The sequence below is a fragment of the Rhopalosiphum maidis genome, chromosome 2 (assembly GCF_003676215.2).
Source record: "Rhopalosiphum maidis isolate BTI-1 chromosome 2, ASM367621v3, whole genome shotgun sequence".
NCBI lineage: Eukaryota > Metazoa > Arthropoda > Insecta > Hemiptera > Aphididae > Rhopalosiphum > Rhopalosiphum maidis.
In genome coordinates, this window is record NC_040878.1 from 40689710 (window position 1) to 40713356 (window position 23647).

Here is a 23647-nt window from a genome sequence, read left to right on the forward strand (position 1 = left end):
TCGATTTTTTTTTTAAAAAAAAAAGTGGTTTTTAGTGGCCTTAAGTATTAAATATTTAGATATTTGTAATTCTAATGATTTTTATAGAAAGGCAAATTATAGGTACAATGGTTTTTAAAATTTGAGATTAAAAACATTATAGATTATTAGACAGAGTACAATAAAAGTTTTGTGGTAAAGTGGTGCAGGTATAACTGCAATTGCATTTGAGACTCACTTTTCCAATCTGGTCACGATTAATTTTGAGCTATATTTATTACGTACAACTTAGAATATGTTCAATATTTTTATTTATCAAAAATTAGTTTACCTTTTTCCTTATCATTACTCATTAGATCATTAGAAAACGAAATTACTAACATCAATAAAAATGTATAATTAAATATCTTTAGAAATATAAGTTGACATATGTTCTTTACAATTTAAAATGATCAGTACAATTATAATAATCACTGATTATTCTTTAACAAAGTTATACATTTTAATATTCTATTTATAAACTTTATATTTTAAAATATTTTTAAGTTGGTTATTGTGATCAATGTATTTTTAATATTTATAATTCAGTTTTTATAACTTCCGGCACATTAACTTCATTAAATTCTGTTAATGGTAAACTACTCCAAAATGCATAATTCCCATGGTTTGATCGTTCTTCAATTTCAAACGTTTGTTGCTGAGTAATCTTTATAAATCTGAAAGGATCTGTTGGATTTTTAGAAACAGGTAACCAAATTTTTGAATTTCCAATATCAGGGACTCTAAAACAATAACATCAAAACAATTATAAACGTTATGATTATAATGTAATATCTATTAATAAGTACCTAGAATATAAAAACATACGTATTTTATTATTCAGCTATAGTCTATAGTCCTCTATACATTAGAATTAGGTTGGGATTGTTAGGAATTTATTTCATTATACATTTAAATTTAAATATTAAAAACTAAAATGATCAAGTTTATCATAAAAAATGGTAGATATATAATTACCCATTTTTAATAAATGTTGACCAGATGTTAACCATAGTTTTCATCATATTTTTGTCTTCTTCGTTATCGTGAACAGAGAAATTTTTCATTTTTAATACATACATGGTTTCATCAGCATGAGTAACATCTAATTGTTTATTAGTTATAACGAATTATTAACTCTGTGTTATACATACAAATAAAACAATAAATATCTAAAATATGTGATTTACTTGATCCTCGGGAATATGATTTCGGATCTGTTTGAGCTATGATGGAATAATTACCACTGTATCCAAATTCATGAAAATATACAGGAGCCGTATTCTTAGCAGAAATATGTTGAGCTGCTTTACTTATAGCATATCCAAACATTCTATCTGAAAACATCTGAAGAATATTGATAATAAATTATTATTTGATTGTAATATGAATTCAAAAAGCATCACAGTGAATTTAATATTGTAAAAGACGGTCATTAATGCATAAAAAGCATGAAATTATATGCATTGAAAATTAGAAAAAATATATTTTATAAAAACAAATTTTCAAAAATTTAAAAAGACTAAAAATACAACAATATGCTAAATTATATGATACTAATAACAAAAATATTTTTAATTTATTATCATTGCTCGTTATTACATGCTGATTTTTTTTTTTGCTTTTAATCAATTCCGCATTATATAAAATAACAATTATATTCTGATTAAATACGTTTAAATCAAATTTTGGTTCTTTGACAACAAGACGTTATACTAAGATTTGTAAATTATCCAAAAACGGATACTTTCAATACAAATTATAAAAAAGAAATAAAGAAGAAGTTGAGATTCTCAACTCTAAAATATTCAAAATAAAGAAATAACGTAAGACAAATTTTAACAAATCTTGATTAATTTGTTTAAAGTGATAAAAATTATATAAATTGTTGATTCGTCAATCAAATAATCTTTGTTAATTTAAAATAGTAGCACTTAGTAGGTATAATAAATTTATTAATTGATTGAAAACAGAAAAATGAAAAATATTATTCAAATATTAGGTAATTATTATAACATAGATAAACATACTTCTACAAGATTGCTTAGGGTTTCTTTTGATATATTTTTATCACCAAAGTAAAATTTTTTTATATCTTGAGAAATTTTGGTTCTTAGTTTTTCATTTGAAATCGTGTAATTATAATCAAGAAGATGCGGTAAATATTCATCCCAATTGTCGTTTAGTTCATTACTGATTTTTCCGTAAAATATAAATGCAGCAATAATGAGACCCTCATCTTTGGTAACACTCATCAGCACTGGAATATCATATGGAACGAGTTTTTCTGGGATGTCGGGTAAAAATTTTTCGTCTCCTTCTAATTCAATGGTTGGACCAAATGGTGAAAAAGGACTGTATACCCATGGCTGTGTACATTATGTAAAAAAAAAACATTTTTTGTAATAAAATTATATAACTTTCATTTAATTATCAAAAAATATTTACCATAAATTCTATAAATAATTTGGCAATAGCTAACCCTGGTCTAGAACGAAGGCATTCAACGATATCTATGGAATTACTAGTTGGACATCCCAGAATGTTTGCTATATACTTTGTTTTTTCTGCAACGTTTTCAGTATATGACCAATGACAAAAAGCACTTCCACTTTGAAGAATTGCACGGTTAAATAAACCTTAAAATATAACAAATTTTAAAAGCCATAACTATAACTTATAACTACTTATATCTATAATATAATATTTATGTGTAAAATATTAGTGTAATACATATTTTTACAAATTATTTATTTATTTATTATACATATATATTATTTAACGCCAAACGGCTTATAATATCATAATTTAATAAATTGATAATAACACGGACGATGTTAAACAACTATAAGTTCTACATTAAGCCATTTCTTTTAATATTAAATTTAACAAAGCTAAACTTTAAAACACATTTATACGTACCACGAGACATTGGTGAAATCATATGATAATGAACAGCACTCGCGCCTGCCGACAAGCCAGTAATTGTAACACTGTTTGGGTTACCACCAAACGCAACAATGTTTTGTTGTATCCACTTCAATGCCGCTACTTGGTCTTTCATACCGTTATTTGCGGGCAAAATACTATCGCCAGTGGTGGCAAATCCTAATACACCCACCCGGTAATTTATCGTTACATAAACGAAATTATTGATGTCCAAAAGATATTGTGGACCTAAAGAAATCCCTTCGCCACTCATGAAAGCACCGCCGTGTATGTACACCACCACATCCATTAAATCATTATGCGTATTCTCTTGTGGTAGCTGTTTAGTTAATTAAATTATATTTTTATGTGCAATTCCATATTTGGGTGTTTGGTTATTTATTACTATTAGGATATAGATGATATTTACAGTGATCAATCGTCGCATTGTAACATAATTAATGAATAAAGTTCAAATTTTTAACGTTTATGTGTTTGATCACTTTAAAAATAATCGTATGTTTTAAGTATAAATTTTCCGAGTATTTTAAATAAAGTTGTATACAGTGTGGATTCCGCTTAATGTGGGTACACGTTGGGACCAACCCTGTTTGTCCACATTAAGCGGTTATCCATAAAAACCAAAAATTGGTTAAACAAAATTAAAATATCATAAAAAGTCTACAAAATCCCTTTCTGCATACATTTTTATTTTTCTCGATAAAAATGTACTTATTGTAAAAAACACCAGGAGAATGGGAAAAATATTTAAAAAATATTTAAGTGAAGTTACCCTTAAAAGTTGATTAAGGATTAATTTTTGACACACAATTAGGTTATGATATATATTTGAATATTTCAATAAGTACCTAGGTACTTAAAAATCTATACTTATTTTTAAAATATTCTGGACAAAAAGTATTACAGGATAGATTTTTTTTTACCAAAGATCGATAGTATCATTAGTATTAAATTGTTATTGTTGGAACATAAAGTGGGTAGTTTTTCACTTTGCACAACAATAATATTTTCAGTCGTTTATTTTTCATCTGAAGTTCACAATTTTACTGCTAGGTAGATGTAACTGGCCGTATATGTAGTAATGTTGTGGCTTTATTTTCAACAATAGAAACTACAAAAAACTAATTTGTGCCATTTTTGATACAATAATATGCAGAAAAGGGTTTTAAGATTTAAATGGTACCTAGTGCTTTTTATTACTTTCGATAAACACAATCTCATGGATATGACGAAATCCGAATAAATTAATCGTTTTTAAATACATATGTGTATATTCTAACACTATGATAAAATAAAAATTGCCCACATAAACCAAATCGAGTGCCCATATTACGCGGCTTTTTTTAACCTTGTTATTATACATTTATATTGGAACCAGACCATTTTGACCATATTAAGCGGATGCCCCCAATAAGCGGAATCCACTGTATAGCATTATAAAAAGAGACACGATGTTTATATAATTATTTATCTATTTGCATGTATTTTTCAATTACCTTTGGCGTATAGACATTAAGATATAAACAATCTTCCTGACCAACTAATTTGAAATTAGATTCATAATCCGGTCCCAAACAAGCACTTCCCGGTATGGTGGCGTTCCATGTTCCCAACCAAGGCTTTACGGGTTGTGGTTCCTACAAAAAGAATATTTAATGTATTTTTAATTTGAATCTCTCCTCCCATGAACATAAAAATGATACTCAACATACTTTAAATCGATAGTTTTGAACTGGTGGACTTGCGTACGGTATGCCTAAGAATGAGTAAATTTTTCGACCACTATAGCTATATTCATATCCACCAGCAATTTCTCCAGAGTTAACACGTACTTTAGGCGTATCCGATGCCGAGCAGGTCAAAATGCATGTGATTAAATAAAACAATACGATTCTACACGTATTTGACATTTTTATTGGAGAAGATTGCTGAATGATTGATTTTAAAATTAATTTAAATTCGACTTTCATGAATATTATGTAGTTCTTAATTATTCTAGTATAAAATATTGGATTTAGTTCATGGCTGCGTAATTATCAGTAGAATACAATTCTGAAAATATTAATTAATTAGTTTGGTTATGATACAAGATAAATAGAAACTAGTTAATTAAGGTAAGTATGTAATTAAAATATTAATACTGTGATCATGTTTTTCTTGCCTTTAAAATTATCTACAATTTATATTTTATCGTATTTTATTTTTTATAAACTCTTTATCCACTCAATAGTGAAAATGTTTTGGTTATTATACAAATTAAACGTTTTATAAATAATATTTTTATTTTATCTAATTTGCACAAGTAATGTTTACATTATCTGGATAATTGATAATCGTTATTCATGTGCGCTAGATGTATATACTATATTTTATAGCGTATGTTGAATAGCTTAGTAGTTGGAATATCCTAAGTCATCCGTATTTTATTTTAATTAAATTTGAGATAGAATTGTCAAGTGTTAATATATATTAATATAAGAGAATATAAAATATTTCACCTTCAACCATAAAAAAAAAATGTATAATTAACATATACAGATTGTAGAGTATACGTGTATTAGTGTATTAGTATATAATAACTTTACACAATTGTTAAATATTAAGTAAGTCAAATTTGTCAATGTCCCAAGTTTTTATGATGTTTTTATGATCTATAATGTATATTATGTTACGCCGAATTTGTGAAATTTCTGATAATACTGCCAATTGCGTGAAATCGGCAAAACTTTTCTTAAAAAATTATAAAACATAATTCAATTTTAATAAATGTGTAAAACATAGGAAATATAATAAAATTAAATTTTAATAATAAATCATACTTATAGAACCGTTGAACGTTCGTACTTCACATACTGTTAGCTAGTTCACCAGATGAATCGAAAACTGAACATTAAATATGTAGGTAATGGTTATAGTTCCTCATTCTTTTATCAAAGCAATAAAAAGGCCTCAGTAATCAAAATAAAATGCTTGTACGTATCATAACATCTATCATCATATGTATTAAAGAATTTATTATTTATTTATTTTCTGCCGATTTCATGAGATTGGCAATTTCATAAATTGGGCGTAACATATGTCATAACTGGAGTCCGGATTTATATTCTGTCAAAACGTTTCAAATATGATGATTATATGCAGCTAAAATTGATGAAATATTCCCAAAAAATATTCTGAAAAATATTGATTATACTAACTAATAAGTAAAAAAAATAAAAATGTAATAAGATTATTGATTATGATTATGAATTTATAATTTATCATAATTTATGTAATTATATCTTATTTTACATAATGCAATACATTAGCATAAAAAAAAAATATTATACAATGTTTTTAAAAGAATGGACAATAATATATTTTTCTAAATTTTCCGGAGTAAAGTTAGTACGGCGGTCCGTGATTATTGTCTTATAAATGCTGAATATCCTTTAATATAATCCAATATTACGGAAATATGCTAAAATATTCCGAAATATTCTCTTAAGTCAAAATATGCACTAATATGCAAAAAAAACTTTTTCTGACAGATTTTACAGGTTATGAAATCCAAACATTTCTTACTTTCATCAAACAGCATACGTTTGTTAAAAATATGTTTTTGCATAAAAATCTGGATTCTAGTCATAACTCACAAGTAATATAACATTAACTATCAAAAATATTGTTTAAATATTGGATGATCTTGATACTAACCAGATAGTATACCATAATTTAATACAATACATTCTGGATAAAATCATATACACTATTTTAGTAGTGGCCATTGATCACATTTTTCTACGATACTAATAAATAATCAAAATTTAAAAGTTACCTACTAAAAAAAAAAAAAAATATTATATATTTTAAATAAAGAAATTATATTTATTAAAAAATCATCAAATTGTTATTAAATTTAAAATAACTAATATATTGTCTTATTGAATTATTTATTTAATTAAAGATATGAAATAAATTCAAATGAGAAATTTAGATTATGTGAATTATAAAAAATTATTTATTTTTACACATGAAAACTCCTATGATACTTTGAGTTCACAAAATATTGGATGATTTACGTTTAAATTTATTATTGTTACATTACTCACGCTTATCTTTTTTTTTGTATAGATATCACGCCACGACAGGAATGTAAACTAAAACCATATTGATGTTAAATTGTATAAAAAGTCATCCTTAAAATGTCACTTGATTATGATTACATTTAACCCATTCCCCTTAAATTTATACCATTAGTTAGACTGAAGTATTATAATATAATTTATTATCAGTGGCGGCTCGTAGTAGTTAAGCACAGGAGTGCGATGAAAAAATTTAAGAACTATAATACATCACACAAAAAATTAAAATGATAAAATAATAATACAAAATTAAACATGTCGCGCATCGTTGCCATCCGATTTGAGCGATAAAATTCATAAGCTTCTATAGCCGCCGCGCCATCGTGATGATATTATTACTCGTATATTAATATTATACCTATAGTTTATACGGGAAACTGGTATTTTTATGTGCGATTCAAAATGTTGCACAAGCTGTAGCGTTGCATAGACCTATATTTAGGTATATGGTATAATATATAGGTATCCATATACCCGTATAATAACATCGCGAGCTAGTAACGATATTCTAATAAATTATGAAAATAATTTTAATAATAATTAAATATATATTTAATTGTCAATTTGTTTATGTATACTATACTATGTATTAAAATATGTACCTATTTATTTTGTAAATATATTTGTATTATACATTGTTAATTTCTGTAGGGAGTGCGACCGCACCATCGCACACGAGTCGCCACTGCTTATTATATTATAATAATAATATTATCTTAATTATATGATGATATCACCAAAGTAAACAGGAATGTTATAGTGGCATTGGAAATTTTAAAAATTAAGATAATCAACGATTCCCTAGCTAATATGAAAAAAAATTGAAATTCAATCGATTAACATTTTAAATATAATAATACAAGTATCTTTAAATAAAAAAAAAAAAAAAAAAATATCTTAATTATTAATGTAAAAATACAAAATAAGTATAAAGTGCATTAGTACCTACCTTCATTTAATCATCCATATCATGCCATTATAATATTTATTAAGCACCTATCAATCATAATAAACGTAGTATTTTATTCACTATCGTAGTATTATAAACAAAATGTAAACTTATTTTACACTTAAATAATATTTGTTGTTTTGTACTAGGTAAGTGCGAGAATGTAGATTGTATAGACACTGTAGAATTAACAAGTAACCATAAATTTTTTTCTGAGACGATCGTGTATCAAGTCCCCCTTCTTAGTTTTCACTATTCATGGTCACAAAATATGATTGAGTAGAAACACAAGAAATCAACAGCAGTAGGTGAATAAATAGTTGTTTAATTTATAGTACCAACATTCGAATACAGTGTATTAATGTTTGATCTTTCTCATTTTTTTCTTAAAAAAGTTTAAAATATTTAAAATACATAGGTACAATTTTATTTTAGAGTGTTTCTGAAATTTACAATTAAAAAAAAATATAATACTAGTTATAGCGCAAATTATTTTATAGTTAAAAATTCATACAATTTTTAATTTTAATACCTAATCCTAAGATTTGAAAACGTATTACAAGGTTTCTCATAAGTTGGAAATAAATATATAGGGTGATTCTTTTATTATAAAACACTCATTATTTCAAAAAGTATTCATGTTTTTGAAAATATTTTTTTACATAGTTTCAAGTTGTTAAAAAAAACGTTTTTATTAAAAAGTTATATTTTTAAATATTTTTATCTTTATATTTTTTTAAGTTTGTTACTTTTTTGAATGACGACATAGTTTCAATTTCATATTCCAAAGCAGAATAATTTTCTGATTATTTTGATACATAAAAATCTAATTTAGGGGGAGTAATTTATGAGTCATAAGTAAGTTTTGATGCGTGGAGTGAAGTGGAATGGAGTTACCCCGCAAAATGTTTGTCCACTACTCCGCTTGTCTAAACTTTAAATACGTATAACTCATAAACTACTCGCCCTAAATTCGAATTTATACTTTTTGAAATAATGAGTGTTTCATGATAAAAGAATCACCTGTATAAGATGATTAAAATCACAAATGTACCTACATGCTTCTTATATGCTTTAATATCATGAATGTAATTTAATACCTATCCATTTTATTCAGGTACTGCTTTTTCTTCTATAGTATATGCTTTTATCTATTTAACATTCAATAAAAACATATTATTATTATCATTCAAACTTTAGTAAATCAGTTTTTCCATATTGATGCCTAGATGTTTCCCCTAAGTTGTGATTGTTATAAAGTTAATTTTTTTTCTATTAAATCATTATTTGTACAACAGTTTAGTAATTTAGCATTTCTTACATATAATAATTAGGTAGACTTCATTTTTCAGCTGTTAAATAATGGCAAAGGTTATAAGTGTATTATAAATTATTCGTGATATATTTAACAATATCCAATGCCAATCAGTAATAATAATGATGATAATAATATTAATTTATATAATACTAATAACGAAGATAATATTGATAATAATGCTGAATACATAACAAACGCATTATATATATATATAATTTTCATAATAAAGTTATGTAAGTTATATTAATAATAATATTTTAAAACCGGGTTAACAGTATTAAAATATTGGCTGGTGAATTTTTCTATAGGTGGTTAACGGGAGAATTCTGTATCAGTGTTTACCATAATTATTTATTTAAAATTAAAAGTGAAAAAAGTAGTAGTAATAGCATGCTATTAGGTATTTTTCCTCAGCAAGGAAAAATGAGGAATCATAAAGACATAAATATGCTTTTGGGTAAAAGCCATAAACCGTATGAATTCTTGGTTAAAGCAATGTTTAGACCACCGCCAAAAATGACGGATATTCAAATAAAATAAATGGTTATGGACCATAACTTATGGTCAAAAGTTGTATTCATCCCAAAATCTTTGTATTATTTATTATAATAAGTATAATTTCTGTTTTTAACCCGTTGTTTATCTCTTTGCTATATATGTTATGTTGTTAGTTGCTTCTGTAGATTTTTTCTTCCACTGGACTGATATAAATTAAAAATTTAATTTCTGCTGATAATTTTGGGGAAAAAATATCAAATAAGTTTAAAAATATCAATCAAATTTTTAATTAATACGTGGATCACAGAAAAAATATTTAGTTCCCATCTATGCGTATAATATGATTTAAAATAGTACTTATTATATTTATCAAGAAATATAGCTGCAAATATTGTATTAGGTTGTAGTTGTTTTTATTTAAAACTATACTCTGTCCAGCGAGAGAACCCTCCGCAGACTGACCAAAATCAGTTTTTCTGTGCATGATACCCAGCCATAAGCGAACCAGCTTTGATAGCATGGTGACGCGTTCTCTCGCTGGGCTATGCGTAGGTACTACGTGCCTCCCATAAAGTAATTATTATTATTGTATAAAACCAGCAATTTTAAAAATATTTTTAATTTTAACTTGATGGGTTATTTTTAAATCAACTGAATAAAGCTGTGATTTCAATAGTAAATTAAATAAGTTACGTGAACAGAAGATTCTCCAAACCGTATTTGCGTCAGCTCGTCGATGATCAGCTGCTGACTAGCTAACATGACGGTGAGGTCCTAGTTTCTTGAAATGTTTCCCCTACAGTGTTTAAAATTACGTACAGAAGTTTGGTTGTCAGTATTGAAGATGATGTTACACGTTTAGGCAACCAGTATAGGTGCAGTGATTTCTGGAAACGTCTTCGTATACACTTATTGAGTTGGAATCAACGTTACTCTTGTTCAGCGAGTAGGCAACTGCGCGTACACGAATACTCGACTGCTAATGGTGGTGTTTAAGTCGTTGGGATTGGTGTTACCGCGAATGCCCGATGATTCAGTCACTGTCTGGTTTGCGTATCTGTGCTTGCTTGAAAAGCACTGGCACTCAATGAACGCTAGGTCTTGATAATGTTCGGCGAGTCAGTAGGTGCCTAATACGGACGGTGACACGACCATCAGTACGGAGTAGACGGTTTCTTGCTTGATCGTTTGGTATCTTTGAGTCTTTGGGCTGTCTGTTGTTGATATTGTCAGTTGAAGAATTGAAGATGAAGTGGTCCAGGTGGAAACGGTGTACCGGTTTTTATGCCAAACGTGTGGTGTGTGTGCGGGGTATCGTTAATGCGCTGACGTTACGTTCTGCACTGTGAAAACACTGAAAACTACATAGGCTGTCTGCGTACTGCATTTATGTATAAGACAGTGTGGTTTTCACTTGTTAAACTGACTTTTTACTGTCGTGCTATTTCTGGGTTTTTATGACGCTTTAAGTCATCTGTCGTTTCCCGTTAAATAAGTTCTCAAGTTAATTAGAAAATTAACTGACTAGTTAATGTAGTTAATGACACTTTTGCCCAAGTATAAATTGCTTAAACTTACACTGCACAAAAACTAAACTGTAATACACCGAGTGACAATTCGTTACTAATGTATATTGTTTTTTTTTTTAAATTACCCGAAGATTTTTATAATAACGATTAATGATCTTTAACAATACATTACAACGGAGTGTCGAAGTACATAATTACTAAAAAAATATAGATACTTTTAGTAAATATATACAAAAAATATTTGGGTTAAAATTCTCAGTGGAGAGGTCTGATCTTAGATTAATATTTTATACTCAGTCATAAGGTTGTTGACGTCTTATGTCTTGAAAGTTGTTAAATAGTTTAATTTGTGCTGGATTAGTTTGTTGATCCAACCTTAACTCATGTTTGCAAGAAAACGTAATTATCTTGTCTTGGATGATATTATTATATTTTATAAGGTAAAAAAGGTAAGTTCGTGAAATTTAAATTTCATACAGTTTAAGAAAAACACGAATCAAAATATTTAAAAATAAAAAAATTTTAAAAATACTTGACGAAATATAATATGGATGAAAAAAATAAAAATGTTATATAGTTTTAAAAAAGTATGAAACTAAAAATATTAAAAAAAAAAAAAAATCGAAAAAAGTCAATATTTAGAGAGTGGAGTTAGTTAAATGAATTAGTTTTGAAAATGTAGTACAACATCTATAGGAGTGGTTATCATAAATCATAATGAATTATATTGATATTTCAACGTAAATTATATCAATGAAAAATATTATTTAATAGTACATATTGTTATGCTTTCATTATCATTTGTTTATTTACCGCACAATTAAAATTCGAAAGTTGTAAAAATAAGACGCCTCTAGAGTACTAAGTATAAAAATTATTATATTAATATATTATATTGTGTATAATTTAAATATACTACATAGTTATTTATAAAGCTAATTTTGGTACATATATATTGGTAACACGTATTCACTTTCAGCACGTTTATTATCAGTAATTTATCACATAAAACATAAATTGGTAATTTTCATAAAAACTTACTGAATTTAAATCATTGAATAAAAAATATACAGGCGTATAAATATATGCACATGATTAATAGTGAACATCTATAATTCTATATAATATAATATAAATAATTATTATGAAAATATTAAGTATATAAATTATTTTTGATACAGCATTTATATACTTCAACATTTCCGAAAATATTGGAAATTTAATTTAATAACATAAAGTATGTATAAATAACAAATCAAAAATGTAGGCATGTATTAATTTTATAATTTGTAAATAATATTTATTTCATAATTCAATAATTTATATTACACATAATTTTACATATTTATAACACATTTATAACACATAAAATAATATATTATTATGTTAACTTTAACCGACGAGTTATAATTAGCGAAATCAGTGAATAAATTGCACACCTCTTTTAAGAGGGGTGGGGCTATAAGGGGCAGGTATCAGATCTTAGTATGTTTATAACTAAGAAATAAACTAAAATATGTATACTTAAGTCAAAAATTCATCTTATGACGGTTTTTGTTTGGTCTATTGTAAATTACAATTTGTTATTATAATTCTGATTTTTTTATTTTGTAATAGATAGTCAAAACCCACATTGAACAATTATATTGTCATAGTCTATATAAACAATATTATAACTTACGATAATTAAAATTGTAGAAATAATTTGATGTGACATGTAAAAGTAACTGATTAACGATAGCACATGATTAACGGTTTTAGCTAAAAAAAATCAAATCTTTTTTAAGATATAATCCCTGCCACAATGTATAAAATATTTTAAGTAAATTATTCTATGATAAATGTTATGGTCTCGGTCATAATATGATCCGTTATGATTGCAATCATTAATGAGTTATTATAAGTGAAACCAGTGAGAGGAGCGCACGCCGCTTTTATGAATGGTAAGAGGACTACGCATAAGAAGTAAGTATCAGGATCAGGACTATGTATATTTATTAATGTGGTATAGATTATTTATTTTATAAAGAATATTTACAATCTGTATTACATAGTATGATAAATAAATTTGATAATTTATATACATTTTAACTGAGTATTATGAGGAGAGAGGCCAACCAGTGATGGAATCCAATGAGATAAATAATTTATTTATTTTTTAGGTTAGTAAATCTTTGTAATATTTTATCTTGAGCCAATGGATAGGATTAATGGGTTGAGTATTTGATGAGATTTGTGATACTATTGGGTTAGTATGATATAGACTAATTATGAACCAAAATTCAGCTTTTAGGAAATTAATTCTGAACTTTCTGTTAAATATACTATAATTGTGTAATAATATTATTTAAAGTAGGTAAATATTTTTCTGTAATAATTTTCAATAATTTTACATAGTCATTTAGATTTCCCAAAAAGGCTTAGATTTAATTTAATTTAAGTTGATGTTATTATTATTGAAGGGCATGGCCGTTTTCGACCAAAAACGTACCTTTCCCTTTTCGACCATTTTTTCAAATAATTAATGACAAATATTATATATAGATTTTAATCATTTTCGATATGTATAACATAAAACGTAATATATTAAACTTTTTGTATCGTGTAATTTTCAAAATTATCTATTTTATATTACTATTATACTTAATTATTATTGACAAAAATTGTATATTATTATTTTATGTTTTTATATAATATTATACATATTGTAACATATTAACATAAAAATAATGTTGATATATAGATATGCATAAATTTTAAATAATTTTCTATATTTTATTTTACAACATTTTAGGCAACTTATATTTTTAATCATTTTCAAAATTATATAATTATATAATTGCTATAATTTTACAAAAATTATATATAAATACTAGCTGCCCGAATTTCCTCCGGAAGAAATTATTTTTTTATAATTTATTTTAAAAACATATGACTATTTTTTGACTATACATATAATATAATATAATTACAAATTGTAGTTAATGTTATTGCTAATTTCTGAAAATGATATATCCTACATTTTGAATTCAACCACTGGAGTGGTAAATTTTATTATGGTACTTGTTCAATATCACGCCTACCGCGCGCCACATATGCGTTATCGCGATTACATCATATTATGGGTTATAGCGACGTCGTTTTATATGCAATTCTATTTCTAATTCTATTTTTTCCAATGTCGTTACAATCGCACTTATCGCAATTTTTATAGACTGGCTGGGTAACTTTTAGGACACTTAGACATTTAGCCACAACCACGCTGTCACGCTGGTAGTAGTAATAACTTGTTTTACAGTTACGATTATTTGGCAATGAATCTGTGGAACTTACCAACTACAAAAAAAGATGCTGTAGCTTTTTTTCAAGAAAAAGGCATTTTACCATATAAACGCATCTGTTCGAATGGTCACAAAGCGGTTCGAAATCAAAGGAGTCGCGATAACGCACAAGTGAAATCAAGGTAGTCGCGATAAGTCGGCGGTAGGCGCTATAATAGAGATAAAGTAGAAAAAAATGTAGCAATAAATTATTTGTTCAATGAATAATATATATTTCGAATGAAAAAATGCAAGTACAAACAAGTAAATAGTTAATAATTATAATAATAATAACAATAATAAATTAACAAACAAATATATATATATTTATAATAATTATTATTATAAGAGGAAGCGATAAGGTCAGAGACGTTCAAAACCGGTTTCCTTCGTCTCCAAAATCAGGTTAAATTCTTATATATATATATATATATATATATATAGATTATTTTGTTTATAATTTTTGTTTTGGCCGAAAGGGGAATCGACCTATTTTAAATTTGGTCTGCGAAAAGTGAATCGGCCGAAAAGTGAAGGGTACGTTTTTGGTCGAAAACGGTCTCGCCCTTATTGAGTATATCAGACGTCCTGACGTGAGGAGTCTGTTCTAATAAAACTTGTTTTACTGAAGTCATTGAAAATTTAAAACAGCCAAGGCTTGAAGCCGATGACGAATAAGCGATGATACGAACGAATCGAACATATATCAATTGCGCCGATCGATATTTAAAAATTATTCAACTTCAATAATTTATAAAAATGAATAGCGTTGAGAAAGAAAATAAGAATAAAAATCATAAGAATAAAAAAAAAAAAACCATAGTTGAAGATAATATATCCAAGTATTTAAATTGAAATTTAGATATGTTTCAATTTGTACAACGGATAAGCTACCACTACAAAAAATGATTATAAGGTAATTAAATATAAATCTATTTTTATATCTATATTTTCTAATTTTAATTTAATTTTTTTAGATTGAGATTAAGATTCAAGACACTTCATTAGAAAGATTAATTTGTATGTAAATTATTTTTATTTAAATTTACTTTTTATTATAATTTTGACCAGCGCAATAGATGTATTCCTTTTTAATAAACTCTTTTAATGTCGGCACAATAGATGTATACTATACAGGTAGTGTCCCAAATTTGGTGCGATTGACGAAACCCCCTGTGAACGTTCTGATGGCAGTGACTTCTAACAAGTAACAATTAAAAAATAACATGCAAGAGTAAGGCAGTCGACAAGTAGTCGTAGCCGGTTGTGAATTACTAGTTTACCCCCCCCCCCCTCGACTAGACGTTTGATTAGGTACTAACATTTTGCGAACCAATTGCAAACAGTATCTGTTCATATCAGATATCTGTTACTAACTTCTGAACCTTCAATTCCGTCGGTGCGGGACTGCAGTAAAATAAATTTGTTGTCGTTAGATTGTCAAGTGTTTACTAAAATAAAATACATTAATGTTACTCAATTGAATAGTTTTTGTTTTATGTTAATTTAAATTCAAGTGAAATGCGATCGATTACGATCGTTTTGGAGTCAACCGCTGTGTTATCTACAAATTTCAGAATGTTCTAATACTGCCATCGAAATGTCTAATAAGCGTGTGTTTTATTTTTACAACCCCGACGTAGGCAATTTTCACTATGGGCCAGCGCACCCCATGAAGCCACATCGTTTGTCGGTTATACACAGTTTGGTATTAAACTATGGTCTCTACAATAAAATGAAAATATATCGGCCGTACCGTGCTAGTGCTCACGACATGTGCCGGTTCCATCACGATGAGTACATTGAGTTCCTTCAGAGGGTAACGCCACAGAATCTGACCACCTACAGCAAATACTTGAATCATTTTAATGTGGGCGAAGACTGTCCAGTATTCGAAGGTCTATATGATTTCTGTTCCATGTACACGGGTGCTTCGCTAGATGGGGCAATGAAACTAAACAAAAACTGTTGTGATATTGCTATCAACTGGTCAGGTGGTCTTCATCATGCCAAAAAGTTTGAAGCTTCTGGTTTTTGTTATGTAAATGATATTGTAATTGCTATTTTGGAACTATTAAAATACCATCCAAGAGTTTTGTATATCGATATTGACGTACATCATGGTGATGGTGTCCAAGAAGCATTTTATTTAACAGATCGTGTAATGACTGTATCATTTCATAAGTATGGTAACTGGTTTTTTCCTGGTACTGGTGACATGTATGAGATTGGAGCAGATGTTGGAAGATATTATTCTGTAAATGTCCCTTTAAAAGAAGGGATTGATGATTTTAGCTATTCACAAGTATGTAAAAAGATTAAAAAATAATTATTAAATTTCTTAAATTATTTGATTATAAGTCCTTAAAATAAAATCCAGTGTTTTAAAATGCTCAATATTTATTTAAAAATCATTATAATTAAAACATACTTAAGGCATTTATTGCTAATATTATTTTTACTATAAAACACTAAATATAATAATAGTACATTAGGTATCACATTTCAGAACTAATATAATTGGATAATTTTATTTTTTTATGATTTTTATCGTTCTAGATGCTATATACTGTTTTTTAAATTTCAATTAAATGTTTTTACTAGTCTATCTAACTATCATATTGTTATAGTCCTTTTACATAATTTTTCATTAGTTATTTTAAACAATGAGTTTAATGTAGTCTTTAGAATAATAATTTCTACACTTATACTAAAATAATGAAGAAAAGATATCAAAAATATTAAGTCACACTCGCATGTGTTGTCTCTGTCTTACAAGTATGTAATATAGCAAATATATGCTCAGTAGATCACGTTTAACTCCGTTAGTTTAAAAATTAGAGTGAATCGACCTATTATGGAACTTGATGTTAAGAATATTATTTGTGTTTGTATTTGAATTTTTTACAATAGTTCAATTTTTTAGCAAGTTATGCATATATCATATAGCATAAATTAAAATTGCTCAAAACTTACTTAAAAACTGAATAATAGTAAAAAACCAACATACAAACACAGATAATGTTCTTACCATCAAGTTTAATAATAGGTCAATTTACTGTAATTTTAAACTAATGGAGCTAAACATGATCTGCTGAAAGTAAATTTACTATGTTGTGTTCTTGTAAGACGGAGACAACACATGTAAGTGTTGCATCCTCTTAAGTTGGTATTGAGATACCACTTTTCTTTCAAGTAAATAAAAAAATCCCAATCAGAAGTAAATATATATATCCTGTACCTATTATTATTGTTATTGGACCTTTAAGTTTTATTTGCTTTTCTATTATTTTTATACTTTCAAGGATCAGTGATATGATTTATATTGATAACATTGTGCAAAAGAAAAAAAAATACAAAATAATAATATAATAATGCTTATAAAATAATACGGATGAATATATTTAAACATTAGTAGTCCTATAAAAAATATTTAAGTCTTTCTCTAGTTAATTTTCATGACAAATTATAAAATTATGAGGTCTACATTTTAAAATTGCTTATGTTTAATTTTGGACATTTGGTTTTAAAATATATGGATATTTTTAATGAAGATTAAATTACAAACTTTTTAACTGCAATAAAAATATAAGTATGTTAAAGGTGTCAGATATTACTTAAATTTCTAGGTTAACTCATTAAAATAATTTTATGAAATATATTTCCTTCATGCAGTAAATAATATGAATAACAAATTAAATATACTTATAACTTTTTTTTTTATTAAATAACCTTTATTATTTTAGGTATTCAAACCTGTAATTCAACATGTAATGGATCTTTACCAACCTACAGCAATTGTTCTTCAATGTGGTGCAGATTCATTAAATGGTGATCGTTTGGGTTGTTTTAATCTAAGTACCAAAGGACATGGAGAATGTGTTAAATTTATTAAAGATTTAAATGTACCTCTTCTAACTGTTGGCGGTGGAGGGTAAGTTCTTATTTTAAAACAATCATAAAGAAAAATATGTTTAACATGCTAACTAAATTTAGTCTCTAAATAAGACACATTTTCTTAATACAAATATTATACCTAAAATATAATCTTCTTTAAGAGAAGCCAAGTGGTATAGAAAGATCACAAATTGTTGGGTCATTTAAAAACATAAGTTATACTGTGCTTATATCCAACTAAAGAAATTATCTTTTAGATTATGTATATTATGTCTATAATAATCCTTATAAAACGTATCATTATCTGAATTTAGGTATACTTTAAGAAATGTTGCTCGGTGTTGGACTTATGAAACATCTCTTTTGATTGATGAAGAAATTAGTAATACAATTCCTGAACATGAATATCGTGACTATTTTGCTCCAGACTTTTTATTACATCCTGAAGTTGTAACACGACAAGAAAATGCCAACAGTAAACAATACTTAGAACTTATTGTTAAACATACCTATGATAACCTTAAAATGGTACAACACTCGCCAAGTGTACAAATTCAAAATGTACCTGGTGATGCACTTCCTACAGAGGAATTTAATGCTATTGCTTTAGATGAAGTTGATCCAGATGTAAGACAATCACAGGTTGAACTTGATCGAAGAGTTGATGCACCAAATGAATTTTATCAAGATGATAAAGATCAGGATTCTGATGAAACTAGATAGTAATATAAATTGATTACTTAATGGTAATTTTTAGTATTTTTTTTCAATATTTGTTACGAGTATAAATATATTTAAACATATCAAGGTAAACATTTTATTAAACTGATAAAAAATGTTTAATATTCAAGTATATTTGTTTTTAACAAAAGTATATTAAAAGAAATAAAAATAATAACTGTCTCATGTATGTATTGTAATGTTATAATTTTTTTTTTTTTTAGTTATGTAATGTGTTATGAGTTCTACATCAAAATTTAAAATCATATTATTTTTCTTTTTTAATGTTCATAAAAAAAATAATCAGACTAATATACAGTATGATTAACAAGGTATTTTTTACTAATTTGTTGTTGGTAATAAATATTATTGTCTTAAGGCATTGTATATCAACTGTCAATATATTTGCCAGTATTCATAATGGTAATATTTAAATATTAAATAAGACGTTTAATAAGTTTAGATTTATTCATAACCATTTTCTCAAATAATTGTGTAAGGAAGTTTTTACTGTAACTGGGTTTTTTTACCATTTATAAAATATAATTTTGTTTTACTATAGAAAGAATGGAACATTTTTTTAAATGATGTATCTATATGCTGTATTATTTCTATGTATATATAACTTGTAAAATAATAAATTATAATTTATTTTTTTAATTTATTTGCATTTTATTATTTAAAGAAGTTGATAAAATAATTGTCCTGATATTTTTTGTAAGCAAAATATATAAGTATATTATGTATAGTGCTTTGATATAGATTTAAAGTAATATGTAAATATACAATTCAAAGAGCATTACATTTAAATATATTAAGAGAAAACAATTTTAGATCCATTTATATTGATTTGAAAATCAAAATCTGTTAAACCAATTAATGTACCATTAATTATCATATATTAGTAGCAGAGCTTAAATTTAATGATAATATAATATTATTATAGCTCAGCATGTAATTAGATAGTTAATTATTTACTTGCTGTAATATTATATACTATGATTAATTTTATTTTAGTAATGTTAATGGTGTATGGTATAATGAAATTTGATAAATTTTAGGCATTGAATTGTAAATTGAAAATTTTTTTGGGTAGACTTGTGCTGGACTCAATGATTATGTTGACATATATTTAAAAATGTATATATTCTTAGAGGAACCTATATGATTACCTATGATCTTAAAGATATGTTCCTCGTAAGGTAGGTATTTGTTATGACTTATGAATTATGAATAAAAAGTAAAAAACTAACAAATCATTATATGAAATAAATTGTTGAAAATCTCAATTTGATATGATAATGAAGTATTTAAGGTTACTTTTTATTGTTGATGACAATAATTGATAAGTATAGAATTTTTTTATAATAATATTATACCTATTTGTTATGTAAATAAGTGATTGTATGTTGATACTTAGAATAATTAAATATAAATAATAATAACAAAAATAATCATTACTATTATATATTTAATAAAAAAATATTGTATTGATAATTTTATTAGTTAAATATTTTAACCAATTGAATTAATTGATAGATACTTACTAATAAACAAATTATAAACTAGGTATCTTTATTGTATAAATTGTATAAATTGTATTTTAATGTTGTGTTTTCTATCCTATTATAAATAATAATAAATTACTAACAAATAACAATGAATAAGTCATAATATATTAATGTATACCTAATTTATTATAATGTTTGTTGGTAATTCAATTGTTTAAAATAATAATTTTAATAACTTTTAGAATTACTTACACAATATTTTTATTAAATATTATTAACTACTTACAATCTACATGTATGCTAAATTATAAGTAGGTTATGAATCATAACTTATGATACACAAATCTAATAACTAACTGCAGGCTGCAGTCTACAGTTGCACTAACATCTACACAAGTATTAAGAGGACGCTATACCCGCATGTGTTGTCTCTGTCTTATACACGCGTAACATAGTTAAAAACTTATGCGCGGGACAATTTTACTCTCTCGATATTTATATCAAAATTACCAAAATTATAAATCCCATTGGAAAGAACATTACCTGTGACGTAGCGTTTTAATTTTTTTGATAGTGGTAACCAATAATTTTTAATAATTAAATAAAAAAAACCTAAAGTTTTCAAACCGATAACTTTAATTGCATTCATGTTATCAAAAAATTAAAACGCTTCTTCACAGGTAAAGTTCTTCCCAATGGGATTTATAACTTTGATTGTTTTGATTAAAATATCGAGGGAGTAAAGTTGTCCCGCGCAAAACAGGTTTTAGCTATGTTACGCGTGTATAAGACAGAGACAACACATGCGGGTACAACGTCCTCTTAAGTTACTGAGTACCTATATCCTATATAGTATTTTACAGTGACAAAGCTAAAGCTAGTAAATAATATTGAATATCTACTCAGTAAGTATCTTATAAGTTCTGATATTAATTTTATAATTTATTATTTAGTTAGATATACTTTAATACTTAGTAGCCGAATAAAATTTCATAATATTAAATACCTAATATTCTAGTCTTAAATTTTAAAAATATTGTTAAAAAAACAAAACAAAATCCTACTTTTAAGGAAGTTACCTAAACCTAAGTAAATATATCTGGATATTTCATACAAATCACTAAATGATTCCCAATATACTTTTCTTATAAATGCGGAAAAACTAAACAATTATGGTAAACTGGGAATAAACACTAATGAAATACTAAATTTATTTTGTTCTAATTGAAAAAACGAATTAAAATAAATACCTACCTGTAATTTTCAACAATTATTTATACTATCATTTTCTGGATATGGTATGTATCTTTAAAAATAGCTTTATAAATATTTTATTTTTTTTACAACAGTAAAGTACGTCAGTATGTATACTACTAACTTGAAGGTACCGATAATTTTTTTTTGGTAAAAATAATTAATTACTTTAATATTTAAGTATAAAATATCATTAGAAATATATGCTGATAAACTTTCTCAGACATAGGTTGGTAAGTGCTGTATTTCCAATTTTCTTTATTTTGGTACCTATTTATTGGTACTTGCCTACTATGATTTATATTTAAATGAGCTGACATAATTGTAATATAATAATAATTAATAATATAGATATTTAAAAAGTGTAGTATAATACGTATACACTTTTTAGAGAAAGTGATATAGCCATATAGGTAGGTACCAAGGTACTTCTAACTAAATTTACACGACAAAAAATAAAAAGACCATAATATATTAACTGGTTAAGTACTTAGTATTTAGCTATTTTTAAATCGATATAGGACTACCTGTTCTACCTTCACCGTTTAGACTTTTAAACCTCAATGACAAAGAATTAAATTTAGTTTAAAATTAGCTCAGAGAATACTGTTATATAATATATAATATAGCAATAGCAGGGGCGGCGGCGGCCAAACGGTTGATTGCAATCTATTGGTCGATCGCAAGCGATTTAAAAGTCGATCGTGTTAGAATTTATTTTTAGGCTACGCACACGAAAATTAATCATGGTGGTTAGGTTTTTTTATGGAAGTCGATCCTCGTAAGTAAAGTATCTATATTTTTAGTAGGTCGTGGCCAAAAAAAGTTTGGTCACCCCTGATATATAGTGTGTCTAGGACACTAAGTAGGTGACCTACCTACTCAAACACTGACAGATGACCGAAAAATTTTATCATAACACTAACTCAAAAACACAATTTAAATAATTTAGATGTTTCCGCGATCGTCATACTTACCCGTAAATACTTACTTCGATTCGAAGAGACTTCCGTAGGTGTCGCCCGGTTGCCTTAGGAGGACGTAGTACCCTCATGTGTTGTCTCGGTCTTACACACACGAGACATAACAAATGTTTATTCACCAGTTTCAATATTAAGCTGTTAGTTTTGATATTAAAATGAACTGACCTATTATAAAATTCAAAGGTAAGATTAACCAGGGCCCCATGTAGCCTTTTATTGTTATTATTACTATTTATTTTTAAGTAAGTTATGATCTTTTTGAAACTGTACATTTTAAAATGATCATAACTTACTTAAAAATAACAATATCAATAAAAGGAAAGGTGGGGCCCTGGATATTAATCTTACCTTTAAATTTTATAATAGATCAGTTCACCCTGATATCAAAACTAACAGCACAATATTGAAACTTGTGAATGAAAATTTACTATGTCGCAAGTATGTAAGACGGAGACAACATATGCGGGTTCTACGTCCTCTTAAATAAACAAGTTCATTTTCCTGGCACCCCTCATTTTAAATGTTGGATCCAAACCAAGAGTGATCGTTTATGCTTCGTTAGTGGTTTTTTTTTATC

General features: G+C 26.5%; 2 protein-coding genes across 3 annotated transcripts; one reads left to right on the forward strand and one right to left on the reverse strand.

Moving 5' to 3' along the window:
• Positions 1 to 479: 479 nt before the first annotated feature.
• Positions 480 to 8236, reverse strand: LOC113550879 (esterase E4-like). Of its 2 annotated transcripts, XM_026952821.1 has the most exons (10): positions 8041 to 8236; positions 7059 to 7106; positions 4680 to 5019; positions 4464 to 4604; positions 2941 to 3286; positions 2467 to 2657; positions 2049 to 2387; positions 1209 to 1365; positions 997 to 1123; positions 557 to 761 (listed from the first exon to the last, which is right to left on the reverse strand). In XM_026952821.1, the coding sequence occupies exons 3-10, from the start codon at positions 4935 to 4937 to the stop codon at positions 557 to 559; spliced, it is 1764 nt and encodes a 587-aa protein (XP_026808622.1). In that variant the 5' UTR covers positions 4938 to 5019; positions 7059 to 7106; positions 8041 to 8236. The 2 variants fall into 2 exon arrangements, with proteins under 2 accessions (XP_026808623.1, XP_026808622.1); XM_026952822.1 differs by lacking the exon at positions 7059 to 7106 and having other exon boundaries at positions 480 to 761.
• A 7854-nt stretch (positions 8237 to 16090) lies between these two features.
• LOC113551349 (histone deacetylase 3) lies at positions 16091 to 19432 on the forward strand. The gene is made up of 3 exons (XM_026953548.1): positions 16091 to 17010; positions 18452 to 18639; positions 18917 to 19432. Exons 1-3 carry the CDS (start codon positions 16306 to 16308, stop codon positions 19323 to 19325), a joined length of 1302 nt encoding a protein of 433 aa, XP_026809349.1. The 5' UTR covers positions 16091 to 16305; the 3' UTR covers positions 19326 to 19432.
• Positions 19433 to 23647: the final 4215 nt, after the last annotated feature.